General features: G+C 38.6%; 1 protein-coding gene across 7 annotated transcripts in view; it reads left to right on the top strand.

Moving 5' to 3' along the window:
* The window catches only part of DGKB (diacylglycerol kinase beta), an 874,923-nt gene that overhangs the window by 822,820 nt on the left and 28,433 nt on the right, over positions 1 to 23,670 (top strand). For all 7 annotated transcript variants that reach the window (XM_027540028.1, XM_027540027.1, XM_027540029.1 and 4 more), the window contains 2 exons: positions 11,102 to 11,222; positions 15,114 to 15,174. In XM_027540028.1, the coding sequence (XP_027395829.1) occupies positions 11,102 to 11,222; positions 15,114 to 15,174 (182 nt within the window). The remainder of the gene's footprint in view (positions 1 to 11,101; positions 11,223 to 15,113; positions 15,175 to 23,670) is intronic.

Consider the following 23,670-nt stretch of genomic DNA (forward strand, 5'->3'; position numbering starts at 1 on the left):
TGTTATACAGGCCAATTTGTAGTGTAAATCACTATTCCTCACAATTATATTTTGTCTGTATTTTAATTTTCAGCCTTAATTTTATAAGTGAGTTCCAATGTATTACCAAGTTTTAAAAATTTTATTAGTTCACAAGTGTGTTTCACATTTCATTAAAACTAAAATAAGGAGACTGTTGGACTATACTATTATATTCTATAATATATTTCAAGAAAATAGCTGGTTTTCCTAGTGCTTCTGGAAATTGAATATTAAGATCACATCATGTTCATGCTCAGTTGCTTCAGCCTTATCTGATTCTTTGCAACCCCATGGCCTGTAGACCACTGGGCTCTTCTGTCCATGGCATTTCCCGGGAAAGAATACAGAAATGGGCTGCCATTTCCTTCTCCAGGGCATCTTCCTGACCCAGGGATCAAACCCACATCTCCTGCATTGCAGGCAGATTCTTTACCTCTGAGCCCCATGGAAGGCCAAATATCACATAGTTATATGTAAAATAAGATCACCACTGCCCTCTATTAAGTTGGATTTTAAATTGTTTTTTAATTATTGGAACTACTTATTTCTTAGAAGGTAAGGGTTGGTGATTTTCCTGGTCACTTTAGCCTCTTAGATAGAGTTGCTCAATTGTGTCCCATTCTTTGCAACTTCATGGACTATCGGCTGTAATGCTCCTCTGTCCATGGAACTCTCCAGGCAAGAATACTGGAGTGTGTTGCCATTCCCTTCTTCAGGGGATCTTTCTGACCCAGGGATTGAACCTGGGGCTCCGGCACTGCAGGCAGATTCTTTACCATCTGAGCCACTAGGGAAGCCTTTAGCCCCTTAGCAGGCTTCAGTGTTGGAACTCAGGATGCCCCTCCAGAAGTTATTCAGAATTTGCTGACATCAGCCCTCATTCACGTGCACTCACTTTGTTTAGTGATGGCACTAATGCGAGGAGACGCGTAAAGTAGTTTGGTTTATGAAAGAAGGCATGGGAAGCGTGATGTTGTGAAAACAGCCCCTCACACCCTAATGGCTCATTCACACAGAAAACAAGCATCAGCCTGAAATTCAGTCCCTCCTCAAAGCTTAACAAGAGCAAACCGACTCAAGACCCCAGAAGCAGCAGTGTTCAGAATCACTGCTAGCTTGTACTCCTAAACTCTATGCCTACATTTACTGATAATTCTCTTTGCCAGTTGTAGCAATAGCTTTCTGTGGGGAGTCTTAAAGCTGGCTCTCTACGGCCTTGTGTATGAAATGTCCCTGATTTCTGGGGTTGTGTGTCGTCAGGTGAGAGTCCTCTTTCAAGTACGCCATAATAAAGTGATTGCCAGGCCTGGACCACTTTGATCGCAGTAGGGCAGTTGTTGACAGTATGCCAGACTACTATGATTCTTTTTTTTTTTTTTTGGATCCATTTAGGGAAGTTCAGAATTTTAGAATGAAAATACATGAAGTTATAGTCAGCTATAGCTGGTTGTTTTTTTTAAAAAACAGATGGCTTTAAAAGAGATGATCAAATCTATTCTTTAAAAGTCATTTTTAAAGTCAGGCATGTGATTCTGCTGTGTGTGTGTGTGTGTGTGTGTGTGTGTGTGTGTCTGTATATACCTTAACTCCTTATTTTTCAGATTTAATCAGAGAATGGGATACTTCACACTGCTAGATTTTCCAAGTAACTCTCCTAATCCTTTATGTACTACACTTTAACCTTTTTCGTTTTTATTTTCTAAAATGAAAATATTTCTATCCACATTGGATAGAAATCCTTTCAAAAAGTGTTCTGCATGTCTTAGGCTTCTTATCAAAATTCTTCTAAGTATAATTCTTTTACATGACCTAGGGTAGTCATAGTGAATGAGAGTTTTATACTATATTATAATTTGGTGAGAACATCTGACCTGATTCAGTGGTATGATTATTAATGGCACCGTTTTATGGTATTATATATTTCTTTGTTGTACTTTTGTCTTTCAGTCACTGATAACATTTCATTGGTTAGTTCTTAACTGTTGTCAATATGTCTAATAACATGGATTTTGGAGTGAAGCAACCTAGTTGGAAAACCATATTTTCAACTGTGTATGAAGACTTGAATAGATAACATAGTTTCCTCCTCAAAAAAAAAAAGAATAATACTGGCCTCAAGGCATTGTTGGAAGTCTTAAATGGAAAAATGCCTATAAATTCCTATCAGAAAGTCTTCTCAGGGTAGATGTAGCATATATATATATATATATATATATATATATATATATACATTATATATACACATATTATGTGTATATATAATGTATATATATAATCTCTATTTCCTTGACAGACATAATTGTATACTATGTTCTATGAGATGCCAGAAGTTTGCTTTAAAGATACTTTGAAAAAGGTCAGTTTTCATTCCAATCTCAAAGAAAGGCAGTGCCAAAGAATGTTTAAACTACTGCACAATTGCACTCATCTCACAAACTATCAAAGTAATGTCCAAAGTTCTCCGAGCTAGGCTTCAACAGTATGTGAAGTGAGAACTTTCAGATGTTCAATCTGGATTTAGAAAAGGAAGAGGAACCAGAGATCAAATTGCCAACGTCTGTTGGATCATAGAAAAAAGCAAGAGAGTTCCAGAAAACCATCTAGTTCCGGTTTATTGACTATGCCAAAGCCTTTGACTGTGTGGATCACAAAAAACTGTGGAAAATTCTTAAAGAGATGGGAATACCAGCCCACCTTACCTGCCTCCTGAGAAATCTGTATGCAGGTCAAGAAGCAACAGTTAGAAGTGAACAACAACAGTTAGAACATGGAACAAAGACTGGTTCCAAATTGGGAAAGGAGTATGTCAAGGCTATATAATTGTCACCCTGCTTATTTAACTTATATGCAGAATACATCATGTGAAATCCCCAGGCTGAATGAAGCACAAGCTGGAATCAAGATTACCAAGAGAAATATCAATAACCTCAAATACACAGATGACACCACCCTGATGGCAGACAGTGAAGAGGAACTAAAGAGCCTCTTGATGAAAGTTAAAAAGGACAGTGAGAAAGCTGGCTTAAAACCCAACATTCAAAAAATGAAGATCATGGCTTCCAGTCTCATCACTTAATAGCAAATAGATGGAGAAACAGTGGAACAGTGACAGATTTTATTTTCTTGGGCTCCAAAGTCACTGCAGATGGTGACTGCAGCCATGAAATTAAAAAACACTTGCTCCTTGGAAGAAAAGCTATAACCAACTTAGACAGCATATTTAAAAGTACAGAAATTACTTTGCCAACAAAGGTCTGTTAGTCAAAGCTATGTTTTTTCTAGGTTTTTCCAGAAAAACCGGATGTGAGAGTTGAACTATAAAGAAAACTGAGCACCAAAGAATTGATGCTTTTGAACTGTGGTGTTGGAGAAAACTGTTGCGATTCCCTTGGACTGCAAAGAGATCAAAAGCAGTCAATCGTAACGGAAATCAGTCCTGAATGTTCATTGGAAGGACTGATGCTGAAGCTGAAGCTCCAATACTTTGGCTACCTGATGCATAGAACTCACTCATTGGAAAAGACCCTGATGCTGGGAAAGATTGAAGGCAAAAGAGAAAGGGACGACAGAGGATGATGGTTGGATGGTATCACTGACTCAATGGACATGAATTTGACCAAGGTCTGAGTGTTGGTAATGGACAGGGAAGGCTGGTGTGCTGCAGTCCATGGGGTCGCAAAGAGTCGGACACAATTGAGTAACTGAACCGAACTGAACTGAACTTGAAACACAGAGTTCATGTTAATATGTTTTTGCTCCAGCTCTCTCCCCTCAGATGCTTTTCTAATTGCATTTTCTAGTTTATGGAGGTTGGAGAAAAGAGCTTTATGTTCATGAGGCGTACATATAAATTAAGAAATAGAGCTACCATGTGCCCCTCAATCACACTCCTGGTTATATATCCAGAGAAAAACATCGTTGAAAGGATACATGCACCCGTGTTCATTGCAGCACTGTTTAAAATAGCCAACACATGGAAGCAACCTACATGTCCACTGACAGAAGAATGGTAAAGAAGATGTGGTGTGTATATACACACACACACACACACACAGATACATATATACAATGAAATAGTAGTCAGCCATTAAAAGGAATCAAATAATGACATTTGTACCAACATGGATGGACCTGGAGATTCTCATACTGACTGAAATAAGCCAGAGACAGAAAGACAAATATCATCTGATACCACTTTTGTGTGGAATCTAAACAATGATATGAATGAACTTACTAAACAGAATGAGCCTCACAGAGAATGAACTTGTACTTGCTCGAGGGAAGAATGGGGAGAAGGGATAGATAGGGAGTTTGGGATGGACATGTACATACCGCTATATTTAAAATGGATAACCAACAAGGACCTACTCTACAGCACATGGAACTTTGCTTAATGTTATGTGGCAGCCTATAGAGAGAGGAGTTTGGGGGAGAATGGATACATGTGTATGTATGTGTATATATATATATATATATATGTATATATATATATATATATATTTATGGCTGAGTCCCTTTGCTATTCACTTGAAACTGTCACAACATTGTTTGTTAATCAACTGTACCCCAGACCAAAAATAAACTGTTGAAAAATAAACAAATATTTTAAAATAAATCAATTGGCAGGGACTTCCCTGGTGGTCCAGTGATTAAGAATCTGCCTTACCATACAGGGGACAAGGGTTAGATCCCTGGTGGGGGAACTAAGATCCCGCATACCACATTCCATGGAGCAACTGAGCCTGCTCACCACAAGTGAAGATCCCACGTGCCACAACTAAGACCCAAATACAGCCAAATAAATTAAAAATAAAGAATCAATGGGTAATAGACGGACATGCTACAAAATCATCCTTGAAGAATTCACTTTAGTAATTTCATATACCCCTAGGGGTTGTAAAGTTTATTCTGGATCCTCAGGCATGTTTCAAATGTTTGCTAGCTAAAACAAGCATTGCTGGAAGGCATGCAGTCTTAGCACTTAGAAGGTACAACTCCATAGCTAGCCTGGTGTCACCTTGGCCAATAAGTCCTTAAGAGTTGTGATATAATTAGCAATTTAGGTGATGACAGAGTGTCCTTTCTGAGTCACTGAGTGTACCCCAGGACATAGCTGGCCCCTGTGCTACCGCATGTTGCTGGACACCATGCACAAAGGAGTGTGCCCTGCCCTGTCCCCACCTCGTCCCTCTCCCTTCAGTACACACTCTATTCAACGAAATGCCAAAATGCTACAACCCACATTCAGTCTGTGTTTGTCGTGCCTCCTCTTCTGTTCCCTACATATGTCAGTCTGAAACAATTACATAATGAGATGTATTATCAGGGTGTAACTGTCAAAAATGAAGAGACTAAGCATGAAGAAGTATTATCCATTTATTAGCTGTGCTGCTCCTGGGTTCTCAAATCTATACCACACTACTGACCTTCAGATTTTATGCTCATACCCCCAGATTACCTGTATCTCAATAATGCAGCACTAGCAGTGTTCAGGAAAAGGTATACAAAGTCAAAGGCAGATTAAAGTAGGGTTTCTTACCATATTTGTGCTATAGTCCTCTTTGCCATCCTGGTAAAATCTACTGATTCTTCCTTGGAGTAATGTTTTAAAATTCATTAAAAAAAATGTAAACACCAATACAGTATACTAACACATATATATGGAATTTAGAAAGATGGTAACAATAACCCTGTGTACGAGACAGAAATAGAGACACTGATGTACAGATCAGTCTTATGGACTCTGTGGGAGAGGGAGAGGGTGGTGAGATTTGGGAGAATGGCATTGAAACATGTATAATATCATGTATGAAACGAGTCGCTAGTCCAGGTTCGATGCACGATACTGGATGCATGGGGCTGGTGCACTGGGACGACCCAGAGGGATGGTATGGGGAGGGAGGAGGGAGGAGGGTTCAGGATGGGGAGTACGGGTATACCTGTGGCGGATTCATTTTGATGTTTGGCAAAACTAATACAATATTATAAAGTTTAAAAATAAAATTTAAAAAAAAATGTAGGCTTCAAAGGAAATCCATAATATTGAAATGTTAAGATTTCAATTCAGTAATATATGTGCTTCTTTTCTAAATTTTTATTTGAGTATAGTTGATAAACAGTGGTGTGTGGCTCAGACAGTAAAAAACCTGCCTGCAATGCAGGAGACCCAGATTTGATCCCTGGGTGGGGAAGATCCCCTGAAGAAAGTGAAAGTGTTAGTCAGTCAGTCATGTCCGACTCTACGACACTGTGGACTATAGCCCACCAGGCTCCTCTGTCCATAGGATTCTCCAGGCAAGAATACTGGAGTGCGTTGCCATGCCCTCCTCCAGGGGATCTTCCTGACTCAGGAATTGAACCCATATCTCCTAAGTCTCCTGCATTCAGGTAGTTTCTTTACCCGCTCAACCATCAGGGAAGCCTTCCAGCATTCTTGTCTGGGAAATCCTATGGACGGAGGCGCCTGGCAGGCTATAGCCCATGGGGTCACAAAGAGTCTGACACAATCAGTTATACATATGTGTGTGTGTGTATGTGTATCCACTCTTTTTTAGATTCTTTTCCCATTTTAATAAATTACTTTTAGAAATCTAGCAGAGGCTTAGTAATTATTAAGATGTCAAAGATTATAAAAATAGACTTTTAAAATATAAATAGAATTCTTAAATATAAAGTATAAATTTTTAAATATTGCAACAACTATAATGTGATATGGAAATATGTGTGATATCTATCAGTGACAAAGTCAGAGATATTTCTACTACAACTGTGGTTTCTTGCCTAAATTTGTAATTGAAAGAAGTTCTTAATTTTAATTAATGTTGGTAAAAAAGTCATATTTTTCTGCATTCAGAATCACTGCCCCTGTGTTAAAAATCTTGTTCTACTATACCCAGTTTTTGTTTTTCATGACATCTGTTCCCTCTGAACACCTTTTCTAGACTTTCTATTTTAAAAATGGAAATACTAAATTTGGCAGATTCCCTCGCCTCTGTTATACCCATGGAGGCATTTGGAAAGATATGTTAACTCTTTCAGAAATGTACTGTTTTTCCTCTTCAAAAGCAACATTAAATTGATCAAAAGCACCACCTTCCTTGGAATAGAGACACTTCCTAGTATCAGGAGGTCAGGGTTTCTCAGTACTCAGCTGGAGACTCACAGGTAGACACACACGTGTGTCTTCAGGCCTGGGTGAGACTTCTGCCTTCCTACCTATGACTGTACTTTCACACACGAGAAGGCTAACCAGATGCAATGACTGAGCATAATGTTGAACGTTAAGCTGCTCTACTTTCTTTTGTAACGGGGTTATTTAGAAACTGGTATTTCACGATCAACAACAAACTGATTGTAGGAAACCTCACAGTATATGAGTATGGTGAGATTCTATAGTTGAAGTTCTTTTACAAACCAGCACACACAGTAAGGAATGAGTGCTCGGACATTATGTCTTTCAGGCAACTGTGATGCCATTAGGATCTATAGAGGCAGTACCAAAGTGAAACCCAGGCTTCCCAGGTGGCTCAGTGGGTAAGGAACCTGCCTGTAGAGCAGGAGATGCAGGAGACACGGGTTCGATCCCTGGGTCAGGAAGATCCCCTGGAGGAGGGCATGGCAACCCACTCCAGTATTCTTGCCTGGAGAATCCTATGGACAGAGGAGCCTGCTGGGCTATAGTTCAGAGGGTCACAAAGAGTCCGACATGACTAAAGCAACTTAGCACGCAGATGCACTAAAGTTGAAAACCTCAGTGGCCAGAAATAGTTAAGATTTCACTCAAGCAGTCAAGCAGAGCTTGGCACTTTCTTTCTAAAGGTCTGAATAATAAACATTGTAGGCTTTCTGGGCCACATGGTTTCTGCTGCAGACACTCTCTTCTGCCATTATAGTGTGGAAGCAGACATAGACAAAACCTCAACTAACCAGTGTCTGCTTCCAACAAAAACTAATTAATGAATGCTCAAGTTTGAACTTAATGTATTTTCAGGTGTCACAATGTATCAATTTTTTCCCATTTGTAAACATGTAAAAACCACTCTTGCAAGCCATACATAAACAGACAGTGGGCTTGATTCAGTTCATGGGCTCAAAGCAGTAGCCACATAACAAACCAATTAAGGAGGTGAATCTGGTTGGTTATGCCATCTCAAGGGGACCTGTGCTTAAAATAAATTTTAGCTAGCATGTGAAGTGAGGAAGTTTTGATGTTTCTAGATGATACCACAGGTAGAAATAGAATTCAAAATTATGTAGAAATTATCTTTGTCTGAAATCAGTGAGGACCCTGCCCCCAAAGACAGTATGTAAGAGGCAGCAGTTGTACACAGACCTTACAGGCTTTTGTATATAAAATTGTTGAAGTGTTATGGGAGCAAATTTGTGCAGCACAAATTAGAATTTCTTTCTTTTTCTGAATGCTTAATTAAAAGGAATATGTTGTTAATTTTGCACTAGTAAATATAGCACTATTTCTATGCAGTTCTTTGTGTTAGCAAGAACATGAAAGGTTAAATGCCTACGTCTTCTAAATCTATAATCAAAGTCTTCATTACCAGTGATTAATGGTAGAATTGATTTTCGGAGCATTTTTGCAGGGAGAAAAACAAAGACAAATTAAAAGAAAGAAAAAAATCAGAAAGAGGGTGGTAGACAGTAGCAATATGGTGTAGATGCAGACAGTCCCCGTGATTCATGGAAAAGTTAGGGCTCACAGATTAACTCTGTCGTGAGGAAGTATTTCATTTCTTGTAGAACAGTTCCCATCCACCAGATCATTACAGAAATCAGTGTAAAATTTCACCTATTTAAGAACCAAGCAGTGGAAAACACAGAATACTGAACAGGAGCTTCGTTTCTGTGGTAGTTATTGTTGTTGTTGTTTTATAAATATCACCAGACACACATCTGGGGTTTTAGAGCTTGCCACAGTGCAGTTTTCTGGTTGACATATATCTAAGAAATGCGTATATTAACACCCAGGCTATAGAGCCAAGCACATTTTAGTGCCGGCTACAGCTGAAAGAATATGTTTCCATTCCTTGTCCATCTGTTCTTGGCAACATAAATTTAAACTAGAAACACAGAATAAGTTTGATGAGAAATCAGTCTAAATATGGTTTAGAGCAGCAAGGTGAATGCTCTAAGATACTATGACTTGTTAGCCTTTGATTCAGTGGCTGGATAGTTGTGTCCACATGTGAAGAAATCTCCTGCTGCAGCTCGCGCTTAAAGTTTAAAAAACAATGGTTTTTAAAAGTCAGTTCAATTCAAAAAACGTACAGTGGATTGGTCACACAGTGTGTTTTCAGAGCTTAGATAAAATGTGCCGAAGATCATGGGCCTAACAAATTTTGAAGTTTCAAAGTGCTGTTTACCACACACATGAACAACACTGAAAATATATCATTCATCTCTCTGAACTTTGTGCTAAAATGGATTCACTAGTGGGAAATGAGGACTTTCTGTACAAAATGGAGTACATACAGCACACATATGCTGGTTTTGCTTCAAGTCCACGCTCAGCTATGACTAGTTATTACACGGTTAACTTGTATATCATATCTTACCTTATACCACTCTATGCCACCCCTCCAGCTCTTTTTGCTACTGAAAACAGTATTAAACAATTTATTTGCATTTGAAAACACATGGGATTACATGAAAATATCATGATAGAAAAGGACCATATATGTGCACCTAAAATTTTGCCTTCAAATCAAGGGTTCGGGCATTCTGAGCCAGCTAAGTGAGTGGAGGGGCTGTGTGCCACCGTTGTGCTCTGTAGGGTTTTACTGATACGACTACATCCTCTGCTACTCTGGAGAGTGAAAGTCTGCAGGTTGGAAAGGGACCTTGCAGCTCACGCAGACACCACTGTCACTCCCTCAATAAGAAATACTTCTATCAGTTTTAAAAGTATCTCTCTTTGGTATGGCTGATTTACCAAATATAACATTGTGATTACACCTCAGATTTTGGCTCTGTCACTTCCTCTTTATGTTAATATAAATAAATTGAATTAACTTCTCTGATTTTAAGTTTCTCTGTCTGTAAATTCTAATAATCGTATTTGTCTTAAATTGGTTTTGCGAGGGGAGCAAGTGACGTGATATGGAGCGAGTGATTAGGCAGTGACAGGTACTTTGGAAACACTCGACAAGCAGTACTTAATACAATTAACCTTTTTTTTTTTTTACTGTCCTCTGGTTAAAAAAAGAAAAAACACTGTATTAATATGGTGATAATTATCTAACCTACTCTAGAATTTGGTAGCATATTCTTTACCATCAGGAAAACATTTCTTTTTTCAAGGTCAAGAAAAACTCTGCACAAGTTTACCTATGACTGTGGCGTAAAGAACGTGCCTGCCAATCCAGGAGACATATAAGAGATGTGGGTTCAATCCCTAAGTTGGAAATATCCCTTGAAGGAGGGCATGGCAACTCACTCCAGTATTGTTGCCTGGAAAATCCCATGGACAGAGGAGTTTGGCAGGCTGTATAGTCCATAGGGTTGCAAAGAGTTGGATACAACTGACGCAACTTAACCCGCATGTGGACAAGCACTCAGTGATTTAATGCCTCAAGTCTTCTTATCTTTAAAATAAGAAACTTTAATCCCATGATCTCTAAGATCTTTTGTTTGAGTAATTCAACAAAATCACGTTTGACAGCATGTCCTCATACTTTATTTATAGTACTGAAATGTGTATTTGCTGCCAAATGTCTGATGTGGGGGGTATAAATGTCCCATATATACATGTGGAATAATGTTAAGTTTGTTGATGTTAAAGCTACTGGTATATTTTTTGGCATAATTTGGCTCAGAATCCTTTCTTCCCATTTTGTTGTAGAATAAGCTGACAGCACATCTTTCCCCACAGCACCTGTGGGGAAAGGGGAGCTTAAACTGAGAGTTTCAGAAGACAGACAGACCATCTTTTTGTTACTTTTAGTATAGTATCTCAGACAGAAGCTTTCTTTCTCAAGAAGCTTTTATTTTTCATTTCCATAATGTCTAATGGCATGGCATTGTATGCATATACACTATAATTTACAAGGCTTCTCTTTCCTTTCAGATCTGAGTGATCAGCTGCTGGAGGTGGTTGGCTTGGAAGGAGCCATGGAGATGGGGCAAATATACACAGGACTGAAAAGTGCTGGGCGGCGGCTGGCTCAGTGCTCCTCTGTTGTCATCAGGTAGCCCTTTCTCTGTAATTCAGAAAGGAGGTTGACATGTGAAAAGTGAAGTGAAAGTATTAGTCACTCAGTCATGTCTCACTCTTTCTGACCCCATCCGTGGTCTGTAGCCTGCCAGACTTCTCTGTGGATGGGATTCTCCAGGCAAGAATATATAGTGGGTGGCCATTCCCTTCTCAGGGGATCTTCCTGACCCAGGGATTCGATCCCCAGTCTCCCGCATTGCAGACGGATTCTTTACTGTCAAGCCATCAGAGATGGCATAACTACAAATTATTTAGATTAATGTTATATAAGATTTTGATAATGATTTCGTTTTATCTATACATTGTTATCAATGATTAATACCGATACATTTCAAAATAATAGAAATTGACAGAATTTATAAAGATTTGATTCACTGTTACTTACTATGTTCATTGGAATTTGATAATCTTTTGTTGAGACCATGGATACAATTCTAACATACAAATTCTATCTCCTCTAGTCTGGTACACACACGGTTGAATTTACAGAAGCATTGAAGTATCTACTAGGCAAACTACCCAATGAAAATGCTGTTAAGGCATCATTAACATACATTCTTTCATGAAGTCTACCATTGCTTCTATAAATTAAATAATTATTATGAAGTAAAATGTTATATGTATATTGCATTTAAATCTTTTGAAAACCCTTTTTCAAAATTATGCCTGTAAAACAAAAGTCTAATATTACACTAACATGAAACTACAGATTATAGCACAGATATAACTGATGTTATATTAACATATATGAAAGTTAATACTGGAAAATGTGAGATATCAAACACTTTTCCTCCACATTTGCAACATGCGATTGCATGAAAACAAGGAGGCTCATTTTGCTGTTGTTCTTATTCAGTCACACAGTCATGTCTGACTGTTTGCCACCCCATGGACTACAGCATACCAGGCTTCCCTGTCCTTCACTATCTCCCTGAGTTTGCTCAAACGCATATCCATTGAGTTGATGATGCATTCAACCATCTCATCCTCTGAGGCCCCTTCTCCTTTTGCCTTCTATCTTTCCCAGAATTAGGGTCTTTTCCAATGAGTGGCTTTTCACATCTGGTGGTCAAAGTACTGGAGCTTCACCTTTTACATCAGTCCTTCTAGTGAATATTCAGGGCTGATTTCTTTTTGAATTGACTGATTTGATCTCCTTGCAGTCCATGGGACTCTCAAGAGTCTTCTCCAATACCATATTTCAAAAGCATCAATTCTTCAGCGCTCAACCTTCTTTATGGTCCAACGCTCATCCATGCATGACTTCTGGAAAAAACAAACCTTTGACTATACAGACCGTTGCTGGCAGAGTGATATCTCTGCTTTTCTATATGCTGTTTAGGTTTGTCATAGCTTTTCTTCCAAGAAGCAAGCATATTAATTTCATGGCTGCAGTCATTGTCTGCAGTGATGCTGGAGCCCAAGAAAATAAAGTCTGTCACTGTTTCCATTTTTCCCCATCTTTTTGCCATGAAATAATGGGATTGGATGCCATGATCTTCGTTATTTGAATGTTGAGTTTTAAACCAGCTTTTTCACCGTGCTCTTTAATCTTCATCAAGGAGTCCTTTAGTTCCTCTTTGCTTCCTGCCATTAGGGTGGTGTCATCTGTATATCTGAGATTATTGATATTTCTTCTGGCAATCTTGATTCCAGCTTGTGCTTCATCCAGCCCAGCATTTCACATGATATACTCTGTATAGAAGTTGAATAAGCAGAGTGACAATACACAACCTTGACATACTGCTTTCCCAGTTTGGAACCAGTCTGTTGTTCCATGTCCAAGTCTAACTGTTGCTTCTTGACTTGCATATAGGTTTCTTGGAAGGCAGGTCAGGTGGTCTGGTATTCCCATCTCTTGAAGAATTTTCCACAGTTTGTTGTGATCCACACAGTCAAAGGCTTTAGTGTAGTCAATGAAGCAGATGTTTTTCTGGAATTCTCTTGCTTTTCCTATGAACAACGGATGTTGGCAATTTGATCTCTGGTTCTTCTGCCTTTTCTAAGTCCAGCTTGTATATCTGGAAGTTCTCAGTTCATATATTGCTGAAGCCTAGCTTGAAGGATTTTGAGCATTACGTTGCTAACATGAAATGAGTGTAATTGTGCTGTAGTTTGAACATTCTTTAGCATTGCCCTTCTTTGAGATTTAAATGAAAACTGACTTTTTCCAGTCCTGTGGTCACTGCTGAGTTTTCCAAATTTGCTGAGATATTGAGTGAAGCACTTTCACAGCATTATCTTTTGGGATTTGAAATAGGTCAACTGGAATTCTATCACCTCCACTAGCTTTGTTCGTAGTAATGCTTCCTAAGGCCCACTTGACGTTACACTCTAGGATATCAGGCTCTAGGTGAGTGACTACATCATTGTGATTATCCGAGTCATTAAGACCTTTCTTATACAGTTCTTCTGTGTATTTGTACCACCTCTTCTTAATGTCTCCTGGTTCTATTAGGGCCAGACTGTTTCTGTCATTTATTACACCCATCTTTGCATGAAATGTTCCCTTGGTATCTCTAATTTTCTTGAAGAGATCTCTAGTCTTCTATTGTTTTCCTCTATTTCTTTTCATTGTTCATTTAAGAAGGCTTTTTCACCTCTCCTTGCTGTTCTTTGGAACTCTGCATTCAGAGGGGTATATCTTTCTCTTTCTCCTTTGCCTTTTGCTTCTCTTCTTTTCTAAGCTATTGCTAAAATCTTCTAAGACAACTGCTTTGCCTTCTTGCTTTCCCCCCCACCCCGCTTTGGGATGATTTTGGTCACTGACTCCTATACAGTACTACAAACTTTCAACCATAGTTCTTCAGGCACTCTATCAGATCTAATCCCTTGAATGTATTTGTTACTTCCACTATATAATCATAAAGGATTTTCTTTAGGTCATACCTGAAGGGCCTACTGGTTTTCCCTAAACCCTGAATTTTGCAATGAGGAGTTCATGATCTGAGCCACAGTCAGTGCCCGATCTTGTTTTTACTGACTGTATAGAGCTTCTCCATCTTCAACTGGAAAGAATATAATCAGTCTGATTTTGGTATTGACCATATGGTGATATACATATGTAGAGTCATCTTTTATGTTGTTGAAAGGGTTAGCTCTTGGCAAAACTCTGTTAGGCCTTGCCCTACTTCATTTTGTACTCCAAGGACAAACGTGCCTGTTACTCTAGGTATCTCTTGACTTTCTACTTTTGCATTCCAGTCACCTACGATGAAAAGGACATCTCTTTTTGGTGTTAGTTCTAGGGGGTCTTATAGGTCTTCTTAGAACCACTTAGCTTCAGCTTCTTCAGCATTAGTGTTTGGGGCATAGACTTGGATTAGTGTAATGTTGAATGATTTGCCTTGGAAACAAACCAAGTAATTTGGATTGTGTCATTAACTATACACCCTACATTTGTCTTTTGTTATCCAGAATTTTTTGTGTATATCATCACATTTACCAGGAAGCACTTAACATATTTGTAACTAAGGTACAGGGTATTCATTGATAGTCAAGGTTTGTGCTCAGTCATATCCAGCTCTTTGTGATCTCATGGATTGTAGCCCACCAGTCTCCTCTGTCCATGTGGTTCTCCATGCAAGAATACTGGAGTAGGCCACCACCTTCTCCTCCAGGGAAATCTTCCTGGCCCAAGGATTGAACCTGCATCTCCTGAATTGGCAGGCAGATTCTTCACCATTGATCCTCCCGGGGAGCCCAAGTCAAGAGCTGAAGTTCCTTTTATAAAAGATTACTTGAGAACAGAACCCAGCTTTTACCATATTTGCATTCCCTGGTCTCACCATTTTATATGGGACATATAGTCTGCTGTATAAAGTATTTCTGTGCTAGACTTGGATTGTTTTTTTTTTTTCTCCAGGACCAGCAAGTCTCTGCCAATGCAGATTGATGGGGAACCATGGATGCAGACCCCATGCACTGTGAGTACAGAGTAATTAAAAGCTATGTCACTTTCCTGTTTGTTTCCCAGATATTATATCCTGCCATAGCTAACTAATCATATACTCCTATAAGTAAATAATCACAATACCTAAGCTTTGGACCTATCTCCAAGAGCCTTTTTTGCTTTGTTTTTTGTTTTTTTATATGACAGAGCCATTGCATTCAGGTTTTAGGCAATATATGCCTTTGGCAATGATTGAGAGTTGAATGCTTATGTTAGCCAAAGTGTAATCTTTAGATACCATAGTTATCTATATATAACCACATATAACCACAGTTATAAACTGTGAAACTAAACAAATTTGTTAAGGTTTCTCTTAACCTTTCTTGTAATTATTTCCAAATACCTTATAGGAAAAATATTTATGGGACCTTCAGACATGATTCTTCCTAAATGTATTACTCATCTCTTCTTTGCCTCCAATTGGAATTTGAGAGCTTCCTTATCTATAGAAAGACTGCATTATAGTGTCTTTATGTGAGATATTATTTAATTCAGACATTTAGACCTCACTAAATTTCATTTTTAAGTGAATATTACATTTCAATAATATGTTAGGTGCTAATCTTGGCACTAAAAATAGAACTCTGATCACATAATAAAACATTGGAGTAATAAGAACATGAAATAGAATGTATTCAATAATATAATTGTCCTCAAGGAACTTACATTCTGATAATAGGAGATTAAGTAAATTAATAAATCAATAAATATAGAGAAACATGCATAATGTAACTTTTGATTACAAGAGGTATGAAATATGATGAAGAGGAACTAAAGATGGAGTATGAAAAAGACTACTTTAGGTAAGTGTGTCTGGGAGGCCTTTTTCAAAGAAGGATCCAAAAGCTCAGTGTGTTAAACAGTAAGAGGGATGGTGTGACCAAAGTTTTAGATGTGGGGTGAGAGTGTAAGAGGCAAAGTAGAAAAGATGGGCAGGAGACAGAGTAGAAAAAAATGATGGTGAACAATTAACATCCGATTCAGAGTACAATAGGAAGCTGCTGAAGGCTTTACGCATCATCTGACTTACATTTTTAAAGTTCACCTTAACTGCTGTGTGGAGAATGGATTGTATTGAGTAGCAACTGGGACATAGGGTTCAACAAAGCGCTCTGAGCTTGGACAGCAATAGTGGCTAGGAAGTGGGTGGATTTGAGGTACATTCTGGGGGTGAAAGAAGGAGAATTTGTTAAAGAGTTCCCTTGGGATGAGGGATAGGAATGAGGGAAGGAGATGAACCATGGAGGTAGCTGCCATCTGAGAATGACAGTACCCTTTACTCTGCAGTAAATCTAGTAATTCTATAATAATGATGTAAGACAAACTTGCCAAAAAGTCTTTCGAGGACGGCAATTTCTTATGCCTTCTTGCATCTCTGTGCTTGATTCGAAGTATCTTTTAAGAAATTTCCTGTTCCTCCTTTTACCAGCATGTGTATATTTGCATCTTGTTTCTTATTCTTCACTCTCCCAGTGACCTTTACACCTTTACACTCACATGTATATTAAAGGTCCTGTTACTATTGTTGCCAGTGGTGGCAGTGATACACTGATTGTAGAGATCGGGATGGTGGTGGTCATGGTGGTGGTCATGGTGAAGCCTGCGGTGATGGTAGTTTGATGGTGTTGGTGCGAGTGCTGATGGCGGCCAGTGGTGGTCAAGGTGAACTGGCAGAGGTGCTATCAGTGTAGGCGGTGATCGTGGTCAGGATGCAGGATGGTAGTGGCAGTGGTAATAGCAGTATTCTTGTTTTAATGAAAGGTCACTGGTCTTCAGTCTGGGTCACAAAAGAATAAATGAAAGACAGAGAAACCAAACAGCTTCCATGAGTACCCTGCATTGTTGTGGACTCTTCTCGGAGAGAAGCGAGATTTAGTCCCTGTGCCATGTTTTAAATCAAGAAAGATTAATGGCAACAGTAATCTCTAACATTTATTAAGCTTGTAGTTTGTGTCACTTGACCTGTATTGACACTTTGAATTCTCCCAGAAAGCATATAATAAGCTTCATTTTATGGGTAAAACAGCTGAGGCAGACAAAGGTTAGTTTGCCTGATTCCACACATGCTAAGTGGCAGAGTAGAAGCTAAAATGCAGTTAGCCTGGCTCTACTGTCCGGCTCCGTCATGGCTGCTCCCCACCCTGGCTCTCCACCTGAGAGGGCCCCAGGCCATCCCCGTGGCCTGCCACACTACAGCATGACCTTTGCTATTAATAAATCATCTCTGCCTCTCCGCAGCCAACAGATGAAGTCTGTTATCTATTAAAATCTAATTAATATTTTATAATACATGTAGCATATTTCACACAAGCTTTTCTAATGACTCTTTTGTTAACTTTTCTCTCAAAGAATAACAAGATATTCATTTCAGCTATTAATTACCATGATCTAAACAATGGTTAAATTAGTAACAGGTTTTATATAATGTCTGCTTCAGTTTTCTGTCTGTGTAATTTCTCTTATTCATTTAAGACATTTATTGCAGTCTACACAGTGGGCCAAGAACTGTACTAGACTATGGCTCATTATTGTTATTTCACATTCTGGCATACCCTCTTTTTCCTAGAACCACATGGAAATCTGAACTTTAAATTTCATTTTAACTATAGAGAATATTTAGTATTCATAGCATTGGTATGGTTGGACCAAAGAGTGTTCTTTGCTTCACTTGAATAACACATTGTTCCTCTTACAGAACATCAAAATGATAGAATGTTCAAATTCTTTGCTGAATTTAAATATCCATAAGCTGATACTCAATTTATGAAGGGATTGCTCTAGATATAATTTTAGAGCATAGCAGAAGTTCTGCTTTTCTGTAAGCGAAATATTTAAAATAGAAAAGCAAATGACAAATAGGTCTTGATTCTTAAATCAATGAACACTTTTTAAAAACCAGAGTAATACAAATTCTGGAGATGGATGTGGTGATGGTTGCCCAATAGCATGAATGTACTTAGTGCAATTGAATTATATATTTTAAAATGATTACAGTGGTGAACTCTACATAACATATGTTGTACCACAATTAAAAAAAAAAGCAACTGAAAAAAATTAAGGTGATATTCACTTACAGATTTTACCAATTCTAAGTTCAACTATCAGGTCAGTGGGGGCGGGGGGCGGAAAGCAAGAGTTTAAAGCTATCTCTTCAAATGTATGCTTTGCAATTATTTTTTATGATTATCAACTTACTATAAAGTAGTCAACAGAAACTTGTTAGTTATGCCTGTGTTCAGTTTTGTAGGAGTCAATGAGTTAATGGAGAACAGATTTTAACCATTTAACAATTGTTGTTCAGTCGCCAAATCGTGTCAGACTCCTTGCGACCCCATGGACTGCAGCATGCCAGACTTCCCTGTCCCTTACCACCTCCCGGAGTTTGCCCAGGTTCATGTCTGTTGAATCAGTGATGCCATCCAACCATCTAATCTTCTGTTGCATAAGCATGACAAAGACACAGTTGATTCTAGAAGACATTATGTTGAAGCAGTTCATGAGGAGCCTTTCTTCAGGGTGGAGTCTAGAACTTAACTATGCTCCCCTTCCTATCTTCTTTCTTCCCAGTCCTTCTCCCTGAGGACTTGGAATATACTGACTTTGTTGTCAATATGTTCTCATTGTGGTAAGGAAAAAAAAGAATAGTTTCAATAGGAGAGAAGGGAGAGTAGTAATGTATGAGAGGTCATGCCCTAGGTCAGGTTTCATATTGGATCTGTACACCCAGCCCTCCCACCCCAATTTATTACAAGTGATGGGTGCCTAATTTAAGTTTCATTAAGTGAGGAGCAACCATACTAAGCCTTAAATTCAATGTAACCAAAATGGACTCTTCATGCACCTTCTTCCATCTCCTCCCCACTCACTATTAATGACTTCTCCTTAAGTTCCTGAATTCCTATCCTTCCTTTTACCACATTGAGCTAGTGGAGCTCAGTGTTTGTTTCCTAAGCTAGAAATATGAGAGTCATCCTATACTTCTCTTCACACCCTAAAATTCAGTATCTGTGCACACTTGATCAAGTGTCATATTTCTGGGTCTTTTCTTTTAATCCCTACCACCATTGTCCTAGATTTGGCCCATTTCATTTCTCTCTCTCATCAGGTACCTCATCAGTCTTTCCCCCTCTCCATTTTTTTTTTTCCTATTTAAATCCATCCTTAACTTTTCTACCAAAATGATCACTGCTGCTGCTGCTGCTAAGTCGCTTCAGTCGTGTCCGACTCTGTGTGACCCCATAGGTGGTAGCCCACCAGGCTCCCCCGTCCCTGGGATTCTCCAGGCAAGAATACTGGAGTGGGTTGCCATGTCCTTCTCCGATGCATGGAAGTGAAAAGTGAAAGTGAAGTTGCTCAGTCGTGTCCGACTCTTAGCGACCCCATGGACTGCAGCCTTCCAGGCTCCTCTGTCCACAGGATTTTCCAGGCAAGAGACTGGAGTGGGGTGCTATATACTAATCTCACCCTGGCACTCTTCTAATTAAAACATTTAATTACTTTCTATCTGATAAAATATAATTTGAATCAAGCTTCCTGTTTCATTGCAATCATCATTTACTTCTTTTTTATATTTTCATATACTTTGCTTTTGCCCAAATAAAATTTTCGTCTTCAGTTGAATTACACAACTCGTCTTTTGAGACTCGTTTCATGCTTCCAGTCTTCCTTTTTTGAATATCAGCCCTCCCTTCATTCCATCTCATCTCTGATCCCTACTAGTCTAAAAACTCAGCCCCAGTGCTTTATGGCTTTATCAAAGAGCTACCTATGTTAAATTGAAATCATTGGGTTTTTGACTAGCTTCTTGGTAGACATAAGCTTACTGAGGTCTGGCACTATGATTTTGGTCACCTCTCTACCTCCAGAGAATAACACTGTGCCTCACACATCATTAGCTGCCAACACCATGCGTATTTTGAGTTTGTGTTCCTTAACTAATTCTTAGAGAAGTATAACAATTTTAAAAAATGCTTTCTACTAAATCTTTCACTGAACATAATATAGGTTGGCTAGCAATTCATTCTCATACGTTTCATATATACATACATGTAAAAGCTGGTAGGCTGCAGTCCATGGGGTCCCAAAGAGTCAGACATGACTGAGCAACTTCACTTTCACTTTTCACTTTCATGCACTGGAGAAGGAAATGGCAACCCACTCCAGTGTTCTTGCCTGGAGAATCCCAGGGACAGGGAGCCTGGCGGGCTGCCGTCTGTGGGGTCGCACAGAGTTGGACACGACTGAAGTGACTTAGCAGTAGCAGCAAAAGTTATTTTAAGTTATCTTTATTCATTACATTCTCAAAGCAAAGAATTTTGAATGTACCAGGAAGAAATACTTTCTTAACCTTAAAAGATTTAATCTGTTTCCTGATATAAGACAATTAAATTTCTTGGGCCACTTCCTTCTGTATTATCAATTATGTATTCATTTTACACATTGTATAGGCTGCGTTCTATTAATATGTTGAAATATCAATAGTCATATGTGAATTATTACTTGTGTTACTTTTATGAAAAGTGATGCCAAAGAGGTTGTAATGCAGTATCACTCTGGGCGCTTTGTGTATGATTAATTCAGAAAGGATGCCTGAAACTTTCTTCCATGTGGTAGAGGATGGGAAGGAAGTCAGGAACACATCATGAACTAAATGGTGAAATGACCACAGGTGAAATATGAAGGTGATAGCTGAAGTCAAGGCAACTTCTAGTGAAGGCGTTTACAAGTATTTTGGTCCTGTTTTGCCTATTTTAAATATACTCCTTTGTATGATGATTCTCAGGACTCTGACCCACTTGCCCAATCTCAGCCTCTAATATTAAATACCTTCAACACTCAACTCAGCCCTGACTCGGTAGTCAGGCAGTCCCTGCCAAGCCTGGTAGTCTTGCTGCGTGATCCCTAGTATTTGTGTGACACATACTTGCTCACTGAGTGCCCATGAACCAACTCCCTCCTTCAGTCCCCATTTCCACTGTGTGGGCCATTCTGTAAGATGCTGTTTTCTGGCTTGCATGCCAGTTTCCTTCTCTGGCTCTAGCATCTAATTGATTTAGACATTGGCTAGTTGCCTCGCCTTTGCCTGCCCCCTCTCTTAGGAAGGTTGGATCTTTTTCCTACAGCCCTAAACACTGAAGTTACTTGGAGTTTGTCTTCATTTTGACACTTGTTTTTGTAAAGAGAATATATTCAGAACAGTTTTAAAATGCAAACTCTTTAAAGGAGAAACAGAGTTTTGGGGCCTATTAAATTTTATTGATGTGCTTGTTGTAATTATTTAAAATAATCATAATTTTAAAGTGTTATTTTATCTGAAACCATTTGCTGAAATACAAATTAATCTCAGGACATTAAGAAAGAAAGCACAAATTTTATAAATGTAAGATTTTCCAGTTCCAGGAATTTAGTGATATGTAGATGAAGGCTAATTGAATTTCAAAATATTTAGATGTCATTAAGATGTTTGGAAGAAACCATAGTAATACTGTTTAACATTATTTAGCATCACTTACCAGTTTCTGTCCTGTATATTCATATTTTTATTTGATCCTCAAAACAACCCTAAGAAGTCAGTAAAGTTATTGTAACTCCTATGTGTGTGCTCAGTTGCTCAGTCATGTCCAACTCTTTGCAGCCCCATGGACTGTAGCCCACCAGGCTTCTCTGCCCATGGAATTTTCCAGGCAAGAATACTGAAATAGGTTGCCATTTCCTACTCCCGAGGATCTTCTTGACCTGTGGATCAAACCCATGTCTCCTGCACCTCTTGTATTGGCAGGAGGCTTCTTTACCGGTACACCACCTGGGAAACCATACCATATCATAAATTAAACAATTAAAACCTGAAACAGATAAGCCAACCACTTTGTTCAAGGCCACACAATTAGAGGCAGTCAGTGGGCTCTAATGCTTTTTCCCTTAATTATGAGGTTTTGCCGCCTCACTCAGTTGCTTGTATTAGTAGTCAATTACAGCTTATCGTTTATAACAGAATTCAGTTCTTTTTCACCTTGTTTACATTTTCCTCTTTGTTTAATACATTATTTAATGTATTAAATAGTGTAGCCAAAGCCATCCATCTGATTGCCAGAATTGCTACTGAGCAACATAATTATGATCATCCAACTTCCTGATCTCAAAGTTCACTGCCTCTTCATTTCTTACAGCATAGAGTTCAGTGTCCTTGTCACATCATTAAATCACTCTCCCAAGGCTTCCATCTGCCAACTATACTTCGTCAGGACCACTCTCCAAAGGCTTTCTATTCATACTGCTTAATTATGTACCTAAAATCTCCATCCCTTATTTTGTGGTTTAGAAATAGACACATTCTTCTTGCCTTCAAGCATGCTCACAGGGAATCTAGTTCCTTCTAACAGTTCTCTAGGACTCATTTAATCTTTCCTATGGTTTATTATTTTGCCTGAATTAATTATCCTGTGCTGTTGGGATATGTATATTTTTATATGTTACTTTAAAATCTTTCTGGAAAGCAATAGAATATAAATGCACATATACCAAAAATAAAATAAGATCTCTTCCTTCAATGGCAAGCTTAGCATCAATTTTCTAATGAAACCTTTTAAACTCCGTATCTATCTGAAATAAACTGATTCTTTGCACTCCTGTGACTCTCTATTGATATTTTCTATTGATATTGTCCAGCTCTTCTGACTTAATTGTAAGCATTTTATGATTTCACCTTCACTTCCTCCTCATACCTCACTCACATAATATGGTTTCTGATGCAAAGTCCATATTTGAATTATTGCTCTGCAATATGTAATGCATCATTTTTCCAAGGCTGCTTTCAAGAATTTTTTTTCCTTTGTCTTGACTCTTCAGTGTTTTGATTTTGATGAGTCTGGTCATGGATTTCTTTGAACTTATTCTTGTTTTGGTTTCTCTGAACTTCATGAATCTGCAGGTTTATGTCTTTGGCCACATTGGGAAGTTTTCAATCATTATTTCTTCAAATATTGACTTAAGCCCACAGTCTTTCTCCTTTCCTTCTAAACCCTGATGACATGTTTTAGATATTTATATAGTATCTCAATATCTGAGCCTTAGTTAATTTTTTCCTTCCTCTTTGTTCTTTCTATTCCTCATACTAGATAATATCTATTCACCTATATTCAAGCTCACTGACTTTTTCCTCCCTTATCTCCATACTGTTCTTGAGCCCATGCAGTTAACTTTTATTTTGGTCATTGATTTTTTTTCTGTTGAAAATTCAGTTCTCTATGTTAGGCTTCATAAGGTCAAATCTATGCATATACTCCTCAGGGGAAAATTCAGGGGATCATATACAACTTTAACAGATAGTCTTTTTGAGGTCCTCTCCACTCCAGGATCTCCTTGATGGTTTTTGACTCCCAGGGCTCCTCTGATTATAAATACAAGGCTTTCGTTTCTCTGCATTGCCATGTACTTCTTCATAGCTCCTGCCTCCAGGGCCCTGTAGTAAGGG

Source organism: Bos indicus x Bos taurus, chromosome 4 (assembly GCF_003369695.1).
Source record: "Bos indicus x Bos taurus breed Angus x Brahman F1 hybrid chromosome 4, Bos_hybrid_MaternalHap_v2.0, whole genome shotgun sequence".
In the NCBI taxonomy this organism is placed as follows: Eukaryota; Metazoa; Chordata; class Mammalia; order Artiodactyla; family Bovidae; genus Bos; species Bos indicus x Bos taurus.